At 40.5% G+C, this 12,612-nt stretch overlaps 4 protein-coding genes across 4 annotated transcripts; 2 read left to right on the plus strand and 2 right to left on the minus strand.

Annotated features, from left to right (window-relative positions):
• Nucleotides 1–123: 123 nt before the first annotated feature.
• LOC130704245 (chromobox protein homolog 1-like) lies at nt 124–1,808 on the minus strand. Its single transcript, XM_057525716.2, has 5 exons — nt 1,707–1,808; nt 1,295–1,478; nt 852–1,236; nt 653–750; nt 124–505 (listed from the first exon to the last, which is right to left on the minus strand). Exons 2-5 carry the CDS (start codon nt 1,405–1,407, stop codon nt 397–399), a joined length of 705 nt encoding a protein of 234 aa, XP_057381699.1. The 5' UTR covers nt 1,408–1,478; nt 1,707–1,808; the 3' UTR covers nt 124–396.
• Nucleotides 1,809–2,765: 957 nt separating this feature from the next.
• Nucleotides 2,766–5,804, plus strand: LOC130704240 (organic cation transporter protein-like). Its single transcript, XM_057525709.2, has 10 exons — nt 2,766–3,305; nt 3,402–3,603; nt 3,726–3,984; nt 4,059–4,251; nt 4,337–4,442; nt 4,536–4,863; nt 5,000–5,121; nt 5,209–5,268; nt 5,331–5,512; nt 5,594–5,804. Exons 1-10 carry the CDS (start codon nt 2,881–2,883, stop codon nt 5,721–5,723), a joined length of 2,007 nt encoding a protein of 668 aa, XP_057381692.1. The 5' UTR covers nt 2,766–2,880; the 3' UTR covers nt 5,724–5,804.
• Nucleotides 5,805–6,432: 628 nt separating this feature from the next.
• LOC130704246 (chromobox protein homolog 1-like) lies at nt 6,433–8,095 on the minus strand. Its single transcript, XM_057525717.2, has 5 exons — nt 7,893–8,095; nt 7,552–7,732; nt 7,224–7,473; nt 7,057–7,169; nt 6,433–6,894 (listed from the first exon to the last, which is right to left on the minus strand). The coding sequence occupies exons 2-5, from the start codon at nt 7,656–7,658 to the stop codon at nt 6,741–6,743; spliced, it is 624 nt and encodes a 207-aa protein (XP_057381700.1). The 5' UTR covers nt 7,659–7,732; nt 7,893–8,095; the 3' UTR covers nt 6,433–6,740.
• Nucleotides 8,096–8,490: 395 nt separating this feature from the next.
• Nucleotides 8,491–9,758, plus strand: LOC130704243 (serine hydrolase-like protein). Its single transcript, XM_057525714.2, has 3 exons — nt 8,491–8,676; nt 8,736–9,313; nt 9,369–9,758. The coding sequence occupies exons 1-3, from the start codon at nt 8,532–8,534 to the stop codon at nt 9,627–9,629; spliced, it is 984 nt and encodes a 327-aa protein (XP_057381697.1). The 5' UTR covers nt 8,491–8,531; the 3' UTR covers nt 9,630–9,758.
• Nucleotides 9,759–12,612: the final 2,854 nt, after the last annotated feature.

Genomic DNA, 12,612 nt, shown 5'->3' on the forward strand with positions numbered 1-12,612 from the left:
ACTGCCATCTTGTGTGGCTAAAATTGGTGAAAATCGAGGTACCAAACGGCCCTTGGTCACAGTCGGAAGGTACTGGCGCGACGAAAAGTTAATAAAAAATACGAAAGAGAATTAGCGTTCGCGTGATGGATAGAATGCAAACATTTAATTGGTCAATTCTGAATACCTGTCAAGGTTCAGGGATAAATGGGGTGGACAAACAGCTACATGCATCGCAGAAACGGATTCGTTTCTGAAACGTTCAGTTCTCACCACGTGAGCGAGCAAAGAACGATGTAACGAATGATGAAGATGGGGAAACAATCACGAAAAACAAAATTCGGAAGATTTTTTCATGTTGCGTCAAGCAAGAATACCAGACCTGTACATTGGAGATTATTTATCAGGTTCTTCGATTTATGGGCCTTGAAATGATAGACGATCTTCATAGAACTTGATGACGACTTGCGGGCATTTTAAGTTAGCTTCTCGTGCTGGAACCAGTTCAGGTATGTTGCGGGATTTCCTACAGGAGATGGAAAATGTAGGAGACTGATTAATACTAAAACATAATTTTTGTAAAAGTAGAACGATATTATAACCTAATGAAAATTCAAAACATTTTCTAGTACTCACAGCAACAGCACTATTAAAGTGAAGAAATTAAACTAACCATTTCATAAGAAACCATAGTTCACCAGTAGTGTCAGTTGCCGCTAAAATCTTTTCAGGCTCGAACTTCCGATCAAAACCTCTAGGATGGTTGTTTTCCTGAAAATAGTCGGTATATAAAGTGGTCTCAAACATTATTTAGTAATCAAAAGAAAAAGAAAAAAAATTATCACTATTTAATATGCGATACGGATCCATACCTTGGTAGTGATCCCTGCACTCTTTTCCCTCTTCTGTGCTAACTCAGAATTTCGGGTTTCGGCGCTGGATGAAGGTCTATCCAAAATGGGTTGGCTGGGAAAACACACGGTATCTTTTGACATGTTTTTGATTTCCTTCTGCCTTTGTTCCTTAGTTTTCTGATTTTCGCCCACTTCAGGACGTTTCCGATCTTTAGATGAACAATAGGATCCATACAAAATCCTTTCAACCTCTTTCCTTCTCTCTTTATCCTCCTCTTTTCTTTTATTTAAGAATACTGATATCAAAGCAGGGCAATCTAGATTTTCCTCTGGTTCCCAGGTGTTGTCATCCTCGTCATATCCTTTCCATTTCAAAAGGTATTCCACTCGACCTTTTCTTTCTCTAAGGAGTAATTAAATAAGACCACCAAGTTTGTTGCGCTTGGTTAGTATGACAATACCTCCGATCCAAAACCTTTTCAACAGTGTACTCTTCCTCTTCACTCTCAGAAGATGTTGGTGGTGTAGGGCCATTCGAAACTTCATCTTCTTCTATTTCAGTGTCCATGTTCATGGTGTCAATGGTACAACTCAACAACTGATAGCAGGACCACTAATCTAATATTTTCTAAATAGTTGCCCCATCTACAAAGATAAAAAAAAATAATGGTTAGAACTAGAACAATACAACACAATATAACTATTCAATATGAGTTTTCAGACAACTAAAAAGAAGTTGTGGAATAGTGATGAGCTAAGCAAAGAAGCCTAAAAGCTGAAAACTTATACTTTTTCCAGTACTAGTATCCAGTGTTCTTTTCCTACAACCAAGAATACATAAGCTAGACTAATTACCTACTAAAATTTCATTACCTTGGGTTCATGAAAATCAAAAACAATATAGATATGAAAGGCGGTGAAGTGGTGCGGGAAAGGCAGACAAATGCAATACAGACGTGACTCGAGGTAATGCAAATAAAATTAACACTAGATGCCGTAACATTTGTCTTTGCCAAATTATTGCATTTCTTTTTGCGATGCGGATTATTTAAAAAATGTAGCAACAATAAAGTGGCCAACTTACGGAAAAACAGTAAAAGCATACAGTTCTTAGCAAATTTTTCCTACAGTTACGTCAATTACAATTTATTAATAATTAGTATATAGTAGACAAATCGAGCATGTGAAAGTAAAATATAGTTACCACTTACAGCAACAATCAGGTCCAAATTCCAACAATTATTTTTTCTTTCTTTTGCACTAATCTCTAATAAAGGTTTTAGGATTAAATATGTTTCCGGGTACACGAAGGTCAATCCGTTTAAGAACTTAAATGGCTTGTGGTTCTCTAGTAAATTAAAATAAAATAAATTAGTTCTCGTATATCTTGTTACATCGTATTATTAGAAGTTAAGCTTGTAGAAAGCTGTTATTTCAAATTAATGAACAATTTTACCAAAAGCGATCTTTGTTTTGATTCCTTTCGGTGGACTTTTGGTGTTGGGTTTGGGAATGCGACACGAAAAACTAGTATAGGAAACGTGTGCGACCAACTCCTAAATATGTAAAGCTTCTCCAGATCAACTATAATTTTACAACAGACGGTTGGTGACAAAACGATGTGAAAATGGACGCAAATAGACGTTAGTTACTATCTCTCTTCTTAATGCTTTTCCATATGTCCTCAATCAAACCAGTTTAGCCACTCGCTTTTTTAGAGGATAGCGAATGAAAACAAGTTCGTTTTTTTTTTGTTTTTGGCGAGAGAGAGGGCGTAGACCGGGGATTCCCTAGCGCATATTTGAATTGGGTATCTAAATAAAAGAAACAGTGAGTGATTTTACTCGAGGGCATGTCCTTGTCGGTCCTTATTCGTTTTTAAATTTTTTTTGAAACACCAGTGTCGTTAGTCGACTCGAAGAATGGAAGTAGTGACACGTCGTCAGACTGCTGCAGGTGGTCATAAACTGTGTGCGTAAACAGTTGATTGGAAGGTGGTGGGGAATTAATTCGTATTTCGCCCCAGAAACAAACAACAGCTGTAGCAATGGCCGAAGAAACCAATTGCGAAGGGGGTGTGAACAACATTGCCTACGTGAAAAACGAAACGGATGAGAAGATCAAAGAGCCTTTCGCCCACTACAACGCTAACAAATCTAACTCGAAAGTTCGAATTCAAGCCCCTAATGCTGAGGCGTCTACGGGCTCCACAGCTCATCCACAAACTAACTTCGCTGTTCAAGCTATAGGCAATTTACCATCGTCACAAGATGATCAGACAATGGATTTTGACGACGTCTTGCCGTATATTGGCGAGTTTGGCACTTACCAGATTATCCTGTTCTTCCTTACCGCACCGTTCTGTTTCTTCATGGCGTTCGTTTTATTCAGCCAGGTGTTCATCACGCTCATAGACGTCCATACCTGCCATGTGCCGCAACTCAATGATTCGGGCCTCAATCTTACCCAAAGGTAAAACCTCCAAGTACCAAGTAACATCACATTTTTAGATGACCTTGGGTATGATTCTGTTTTGTCCAATTTCAACCAATTCACTCACCTTTTTAGGAGAGAGATAAGTATTCCACTGGTGACGCAGACAGTACTAGGCAGTCCACCGACCTTCGACAGTTGTATGATGTATAACGTCGATTACGAATTAGTACTGAACGAGGGATTGCAACCCAACGAGACATGGCCGACAATTCCATGCCAGAATGGATGGGATTACGACTTGGATCAAATCCGTTACCATTCGGCCATAACAGAAGTCAGTACAGACATTTTTGTGGTATCAACGTGATACCTATCTATCCGTAGAAAAGATAAACCACGAAACCCTTACAATGATGATTAAGTTTACGTAAATCAACGTATTATATACCTGGGTAGAATAACTGGGTCTGTGACAAGGCCGGTCATGCTCCCTTGGCGCAAGCTGTCTTCTTTTTGGGGAGTATCGTCGGTGGCATCGTCCTCGGTTACATTGCTGACCGTTTTGGTCGCATTCCTGCCCTCATCTTGTGCAATTTGATCGGTGGATTAGCCGGCATCATTACTGCCGTCTCCAACAGCTTCGAACTGTTCGCCTTTTCCCGTTTCCTGATGGGCATCGCCTTCGACAACGCCTTCACGCTCATGTACATTCTCGGTGAGTTGAAAGCCACCAGACAATTTCACGACGTTGTGGTAATGCTTTCATTTTGGGGGGATAAAATAATCAAGTATTGGAATACGTGGGACCTAGTTACCGGACAATGGTGGCAAATTTGTCCATCGCCTTGTTTTACACGGCCGGCACTACTCTTTTGCCATGGATCGCTTGGGGCATTGGTGAGTGGCGAATGTTCAGTTTAGCCACTTCCATCCCGATGGTCCTGTCCGTCATCGCTTACTGGGTCGTTCCTGAAAGCGCTCGGTAAACGCGGAATTCGAATTCATTCAAGGTTCACGGTTTTTAATGAAAATAATAACATATGAAAACCGGATACCTCCTTTGACAGTTGGTTGCTGTCTCAAGGCCAAACAGACCGGGCCATTTCCATCTTGAGGACTTTCGCTCGTATCAACAAGAAAAAGATCGACGAGAATGTCTATGAAAAGCTCAAGGTAATTGCGTGTTTTTCATTTACTGCCAACATAAACTACTAAAACTAGAGATGAATGTCCTTTGTTTTCTTCCTTAATTGAATTCCGTTTAAGGCTTCAACTGCGGAAGCCATCCAGGCCAGTTCCCAGGAGCCTGCAGTATCGGTACTCGACTTGCTTCGAACACCTAGGCTCAGACGGAATACTATCCTACTCACTGTTTTCTGGGCCTTGATTGCACTTGTCTACGACGGGCACGCCCGCAACACGGCTAATTTAGGTCTAAGCGTCTTCCTGACTTTCAGCGTTGCGTCCGTCACGGAATTGCCCGCCGATTTAGTCCTCGTCTTTTTCCTGGACCGTTGGGGTCGGCGCGCCCTGGCCTTCGGTTCTTTGCTGGGCGCTGCTGCCTTCAGTTTGGCCACTTTGGCAGTACCCAGTGGTAAGTTATGCTTGTCTTTCTATTCCACCCCTTACGATGTCATTCGATTTAAAACTGTTATGCAACCATCTTGAAACTATCGTTAATCGACGTTGTTTTTACCTTTGTTCCGCTAATCTAACAAATTTGTGAACAGATCAAGCTGCTTTGACTGCCGTCTTGGCCATCATTGGTCGATTTTGTGTCAACATTACGTTCAACATTGGTTTGCAATATGGAGCAGAGCTGATTCCAACGGCTGTTCGAGCCCAGGGCATTGTGAGGATCCTTGATACGAATAATAATATTTCTAAAAGAATTTTTTTACCTTATATTTTTAAAATTTCCTTGTCCTTACCGTAAAAGGCGTACGTCCATATTGCTGGTTACGTTGCAGCCATTGTGTCACCCTACATCGTGGATCTCGTAAAACGTTTTTTTAAAGTCTTCCTTTTCAAATACCTTAAAGTGACCTTTTACCGGTTTAGGCAAGAATTAGTCCACTTTTGCCACTTACCATTCTCGGATTGCTGGCGCTGATTGGAGCTGTTGCAGGAGTCATGTTGCCGGAAACGCTGGGCGCTGTTCTGCCGGAGACTATGGAGGACGGTGAAAACTTTGGCAAAGATCAAAGTTTCTGGGATTTCCCCTGTTGCAAAAAGCCCAAAAAGTGAGGCCTTTTTGGGCACTACTATCCCATAGCTATATAAGAAAGTAGCCATTACCTGATTATGCAACTCTTTCTTAACAGGATTGTGCCCTTGTCACAGCGACGACGTCCAGTTTCTACCCGTGGAGAAGTCTACAGATCTAACATGTTGGTCGCACGGCCTTCTCGAGAAAAGAAACCTGTGACACACCATCAATCTTGCCGCTTCTAAATCTACTAGTTGTGCCAATTAGCAAAATGAATCTTAGTCTTGTAACCGCCGAATCTTGAGGACAACAGATTTTTTCATTTCTGTGGATGTTGCTCAGCTCAAAAATTTCGTTTCACGTTTCAGTATCGACTGCTCATCTAAAATCCGTCAAATACCTTTGCTAGGAATATAGAGAATCTAAACAAAAATTAGAAAACAAAAATAAAATAAATTAAGCGAAAGGTATTGCAGGTAAAACTTTTAACAAACTTACCATCTTGCCTCGGGGAGATAGAGGAGTTTAGGCACGTACTAAAGATGCTGTCAAGCAATCTGCAGTTACATCCGTCTAAAACAGAAAAACTGAGAACGATATGACACAGCGATAATGAACGTGGCATAACAAACTTCTAACCTTTTAGATTACTTTCACCTTCTACAAGCAGTTTTCATAAATTTAGTTTTTCGACAGCAAAAATCTTACGTGATTATATGTATGCATCGTATTTCATTTTACACGATGGCAAAAGATACGTCAAAAATACTTTTGGCGTATTTTCGTACGTGGGGTACGAACTCGATTGACCAGGAGATGACATATCACAAATGGAATCGGCAAAACCCGTTGTGAATTTTCACATATTATTTAAGAAATTACGACAGTTTTTTTGCTACTTTTTTTTTTTTTTTTTTTAACAAAATGCTAAAATTGCCGTTGTGAATAATATGGTAAATGGTAGAGCTTGTACTTTTTCCCAATTGGTTTTTTTGGGGTTGGGAGGATGTGACAAAACGCACGAATTAAAACAAACGTAGTGAAATAAAAAATAATGCTAGGGATCATCAAATTCATCACGGATCATATAAAAAAAAAAGGGGGCGAGTAGTAAAAGTCGGCACGGGAAGAATAGAGACCCCCGAGAGTGTAAGAACAAGGAACTCGAAGCGAGGCTTCACCGTTCGATTGTACTATGGACTATTTTTTGTGCAACAACCTTTATCTTTATGATATCCGGTTGAGGTTTTCCAGTTATTAGTTTAGTCTACACGTTCTTTATCTTTGCTTTTTGCGCCATCACTGCTTGTACTGTTGTGCCACGTAAGACGTTCTTCATAGAACTGGATTACGACTTGTGGGCAGAGTTTGTTAGCTTGGCTTGCCGGTACAAGATCCGCCTCATCACTGGATTTCCTACAAGACCGAAAATACATAAAGGCGTGCATAGAAAGAAGAGTCATGATTGGTAACATTCGAACAATTTTGAGAAATTTTTTTGGCGTTCTAGAAGAGCTCAACTTTCCACGATATGTACTGTAGATTGTAAAAACTAAGATCGAAACTAATCGAACGTACCACTTCATCAGAAAGCAAAGTTCGCCAGTATCATTCGATGCTCCTATAATCATCTCGGGCTCCAGCTTTCGATCAAAACCTTGTGGTCTCGGAATATCATCCTGGAGTGAGGACTAAAACAGTTCATTATTACACAAATAGTTTTCAAAAAAAAAGAATATACGTACTTCGGAAGCCTTTTTCTTCACCGGTCGTTTGTCTTCTAACGTTTTAAAATCGCTATCTTCACTCGCTAAAGAACGTTTCTTTTCTTTCTTGTCATTTTCTTTCTTTTTCCCTTTTTCCTTCTCTTTTCTAGCATTTTCAAATTCAGCAATCAAAGCAGGGCAATCCAAGTTTTCTTCTGGTTCCCAAGTATTATCTTCTTCACCAAAGCCTTTCCATTTTAAAAAATATTCCACTTTACCATTCTTTTCCCTAAACTCATCAAAATGTGAAACTTTAAGCTTGGTACAGATAACGCCTTAGAATATATCTTAATAAAGTTCTGCATACCTACGATCCATCACTTTTTCAACTGAGAACTCTCCTTCAACGTCAACAGGTTCTGAGCTAGGCTCCTCTAACACTTCCTTTTCTTTCACCTTGCTATTTCGGCCCATGGTAGAAATTTTTAAGCTTTGATATGAAACAATGGGGGTAAAAATATTCTCTCGTCTTCCGTCGTTGTATGAAACTGCAAGATAAATAAATAAAATAACAATTAAGTACACAATATGCTTACAACTTTATGCTCCAGCAATGGGCTAATCAAATCTTTGAAGAAAAAAAAAAACAACTAAAATATTATTACTGATGCAAGAATTATTTGATTGCTAGAAATCTGAACAAATTACCTAAAATTCTGAATTTCAATTCCTTTTTTTTTTTTTAAGCGGTGATCATAGACGGTGTACGGTATGAATATCTGCAGAGCATTGAAGACGAAGAGATTTCAATTTTCAGACGACATTAACAATTCTGACGGCAAGGCGGTTCTTGGTCTCTCATTGGTTCTCAGATCCAGGAATCAGTCCTAATTTGTCAGAAGAGATTCTTGCTAGTAGGTGGGTCGTTAACGTTATTATTGCCTTATCTACTTATTTATCTCTTAAGTTTTAACTTATCTACAAGAGCTACGACTACGACCCATTGATCTATCTATGTTTCATTGTTTACCAAATGAATACAGAAGTTGGTCCCAAAAATTTCATACCTTACGCTTAACTATTTGCTGATTTACTAGTTTCAGTAACATTAAATTGTACGACAATATGGCAAGTTTTCTATAAATTTAAATACACATTACGTTCTCAACTTCAATTCTTTAAGTTAATTTCATTTAATCTGTCACCAATTTTTCAAATTTTTGCGCCAACAGTTCAACTTAACTTCACATCTTTACCTGCAGACCACCAGTTGGATATTCTAGTTCCTTTGGCAGATGTCGCTTATACTTTGTTTATTGACGTGTAGTTTTGCCGTCTGCTGCAAAGATGTTCAGCAGATTGTGCAGAGCAACACAAAGTCATTTACTTCATCAGTCAAAATTCGAGTTGTTTCAAAAACGATGGAATCACGTCATTAAAGCTCAAGATGCACGCGAGATCCAAGTACCTGTGCCACATGGAAATATAGCAGGTGTACAGAAAACAATGTGTGTGCCTGATCCTTTTTTAATCGTACCTTGTTTTTGACAGGGAAAGAATGGGGAAAAATAGGAGGATACCGTATTCTGTGTCTTCATGGGTGGGCAGATAATTGTGATTCCTTTGCACCTCTTGCTCCTTATCTCTCAGAAAGATTTCATTACATAGCTCTAGATGCTTTTGGCCATGGAAGAACATCCCATGTTCCACCAGGGTCTCCAATGAATTACTGGGAACTTACTTGCTATGTCAAACGAGTGGTTGACTGTTTTAAAATAGAAAAAATGTCTATAATTGGTCACAGCATGGGAGGCTCAACAGGATTAGTTGTTGCCTCAATCTATCCAGAATTGGTTGACCGTCTGCTTCTATTAGATATCATCAAGCCTGTCGCTGTCCCTCTTCAGTGGCAGACACAGAGCATCCGTGAAGCCATAGATCTTCATCTCGATCTGGAAAGGAAATCTGCAGATCCTAAATACCAAAAGAGCTTTACCATAGAACAGTTGGTTAACCGCTATGTGGAAGCTATGGGTGGAACAATAAGTCCAGAAGCTGTCCGTATTTTGATGAAGAGAGGTGCGAAAGAGTCTGGCAATGGATTTACCTATTCCCATGATCCCAGAATGGTAACTTTACTTTGTAGCATATAGAGCGACATCTAATTTTTTCTCCGTTCAATAGATGATACCGTCCATAATGCGTTTTGGCATACAAGAACAACGTGAAATTATTAAAGGTCTGAAATGCCATCTTAAAATTATCAAAGCCAAACAGGGCCCGCTTTACGAACCGGCGGAATGGATCGAGGAATTCAAAGCCATTTACCAACGGCAGTGCGCTTCTTACGAGTATGACGATTCACTTGACGGTACCCACCACTTTCACATGCATCACCCAGAAAAAGTAGCACCCATCATCAACGAATACTTTGCCCGTTTGTAAAACGGCGCAATAACAGTCCAGGAATCTTACTTTCATGCAAATCTCAATGCAAAGCGTAGCGATATAGATAAGAAACACTATGATTGACCATGCAAATTTTTTAAATAGAAAAACCAAATACCACTCAAAGCCATGCTTGTTCACTACGTTTATAGTATAAATATTATAATAGAGTTTGCTTACCATGTGTAGTTTTATTGGTTTGGGCATCAACTTGTGAGGATGAGCGAAATGAACAAAGGAACCTTAAAAGAATGTTTTGTTATTAATATCTATTCAATATTTAAACGGATAAGCCCTACCTTTTTGGATCCGATTCTGTAGAACTTTAAAAAGTCTGCTTTGAAAGATTTGTTTTTCACGTCAACTGCTACGTAGAAGCAATGGGTTTCACAATAAGGCCAGAAGCTGTCCGTATTTTGATGAAGAGAGATTGCAAAGCGACTGGCAATGGGTCCCAGAATGGTAATTTCACTTTGAAGAATTGTGAAGAACGTCCAAGTTTTCCATCCATTTGTCGAAAGATGTCGCCGTTAATAAAGCGCACCTGCATAGAAGGAACAACGTGAAATAATCAAAAGTTTGAAATGCCCCATCTCAAAAAATTGTCCAAGCCAAACGGGGGCCGTTTTACGAGCCAATTGAATGGCTGGAAGAATTCATAGCCATTTACCGAACGAACAATGCGCATCTTATGAATACGACGAATCAGTCGACGGCACCCACCACTTTCACATGCATCATCCGGAGCGAGTAGCGCCCATCATCAATGAATACTTTTCTTAAAAACACGTCACGGTGGCTCGTCGGAGTTTTTTCCTGCAAAAAAAAACAACAAAATTTCAATGCAAATGTAGAAACACATAAATAAATAATACTATCGTTTGATTTCGCAATGCCATTCTTGAAAGAGGGAGCCACCCAGCCAGTCATTGTTCGCTTCATTCATAGAGTTTTTGTACGCGTGTGTGTGTGTGTGTGTGTAAAGAAAGTGTAGGCAACGTATTTTGTGCTGATGGCCTTATTCGGGCGATGATCATTTTTACGACATGCTTTTTTTTTTTTTCGAGCTGGCCGAGCTAACGTGTGCTGCGTTTTTCTTTTGACGATAAATTTGGATTAGGGCTTGTTTTATCGTCGGAAATGAATCATCCAAGGGCGCGAGACTCTTCAAGATCTTTGCCGGCTTTTTACAACGGCCTCACGATGACGTCACTAATCATCACGCACGAGAGCGATTTCAGAATTCAAAAAGAAAAGAAGGGAGAGAAGATAACAGACATAAATATCAAAACGTATAGGCAAAGGGGGGGGGGGAACGCGCATTCCCGCCAGTGTTCCCGGTATCAGCGAATCGCCGTCAATCAGCAGAGGTTCATAGAAAAATGCGAGTCTCGTGCATCAATTTTTCACGTGTCACAGCGTGTCGGGCTTTGATGTTCCAATCGGGACGAGTCGGGAATGTATTGCTGCAACCCTTAAAAGAGGCAATCACGTCATCGTTCAAGACAGACAACGCCCGCGAATTTCAAATTCCAATACGGCAACAGTGGCAGGTACGACGATGGAACTGAAAAAAAAAAATCCGAATACCGCACAATAATTATTCACGCGAAAATGTCTGTCGTGTGACATCGATTGGCTCGGGACCAACAAGTCAAAGTATGGGGCACCGTTCATGATGGATATGCCCGATCTTGTGACTTCACGGGTATCGGCGACAATGGCCATTCGTTCGCCCCGGTTGGCCCCCGCTCCTACTGTCCGACAGATTGCGCTGTGCTCTGCCACGGAAAAGCCTTGAGTCACGGCCGCACCTCTTCATATTCCCGCGGGAGCCATCAACACATTTCGGGGAATGGATCATCGACGTCAAACGAACCGTGGACCGTTTCAACTTAGACAAGGTCTCCATTTCGTGAGCGTACACAATCTGGGCGGATCGAAAGGGCATGTCTCGTCCCATCTATCCTGAATGAGTCCAAACCGCTTTTGATGATGCCCCAGCGTCGTTAAGTCCATTTTACTTTTCTTGCCGATGGCCTGGCCAATGTCTAAACGGCACTTTGGCTCAGCGAAAAATGAAATCAAAGAAGAAAACAAAACGAGAAAATGCAATCATCAAGAACCCCGCAAAAAAAAACAAAAAAAAAAACAATGGACTGCTGGTGTAAAACGCTTACGTGCGAGGCTACCGAAAGGCCTGTCAGTTTAGAGGCCGTCCGGGCTCTTGTTGAAAGGAGGAACTAGGATGGGTCGACGGGTGCCACCCAGCAAGATGGAAAACGAACAAGAGCCTTTTTGTCTTCCCACGACCCCGCCAATGGTATAAATGAAAATGCTTTACCTTTTTTTCCGAAATGTGTGTTTTCAACCGTTTGTCATCTGATTCTTTTGCTTTTCCCGCCGCGCAAGATGCCGACGATCGTGCACCGAACGTTACGTGAAACTGCGTAGACTCTTGATTGCTGAGAGCGGCCAGCCCTGCGGTGTCACGTCAAGACGGTAACGTAACGGCATGCCGTTCTTTTGCACAATCTGGCCAGCTAATCCAAGCATTTTTCAAGCCCATTTAAATGGCTAGAGATGCGCCTCTTACCAGCCCCGGCCAGACAGTCGAAACGCAGCCCAACCATTTTCAATGTAACCGTCCAGAGCGGGTGGCCCTCCCATTATCAATGAGTACTTTCGGTCGTTTGCTCGTCTGCCAACATCAGTGAGGATTTTCCGACGAGTCTTCTAAACAAAACAAAAGGAAAAAAAAAAAATCTCTATATATATATATATGGCAAATGCATTCTACTAAAACAAATAGATGCAAATGTTAAACGATTAAGAGGAACGACTTTGTAAAAAGCACCTTGGAAAAGAAAAAAAATATATATCTAAAATTTATTTTGTTATTATTTTCATTTTTTTTTTTTTTTTTGAAACGCGTCCAACAACTGTGAACGAAGAAACAAAAAAAAAAATACGTTTGCGG

Source organism: Daphnia carinata, chromosome 8 (assembly GCF_022539665.2).
Source record: "Daphnia carinata strain CSIRO-1 chromosome 8, CSIRO_AGI_Dcar_HiC_V3, whole genome shotgun sequence".
Classification (NCBI taxonomy): Eukaryota; Metazoa; Arthropoda; class Branchiopoda; order Diplostraca; family Daphniidae; genus Daphnia; species Daphnia carinata.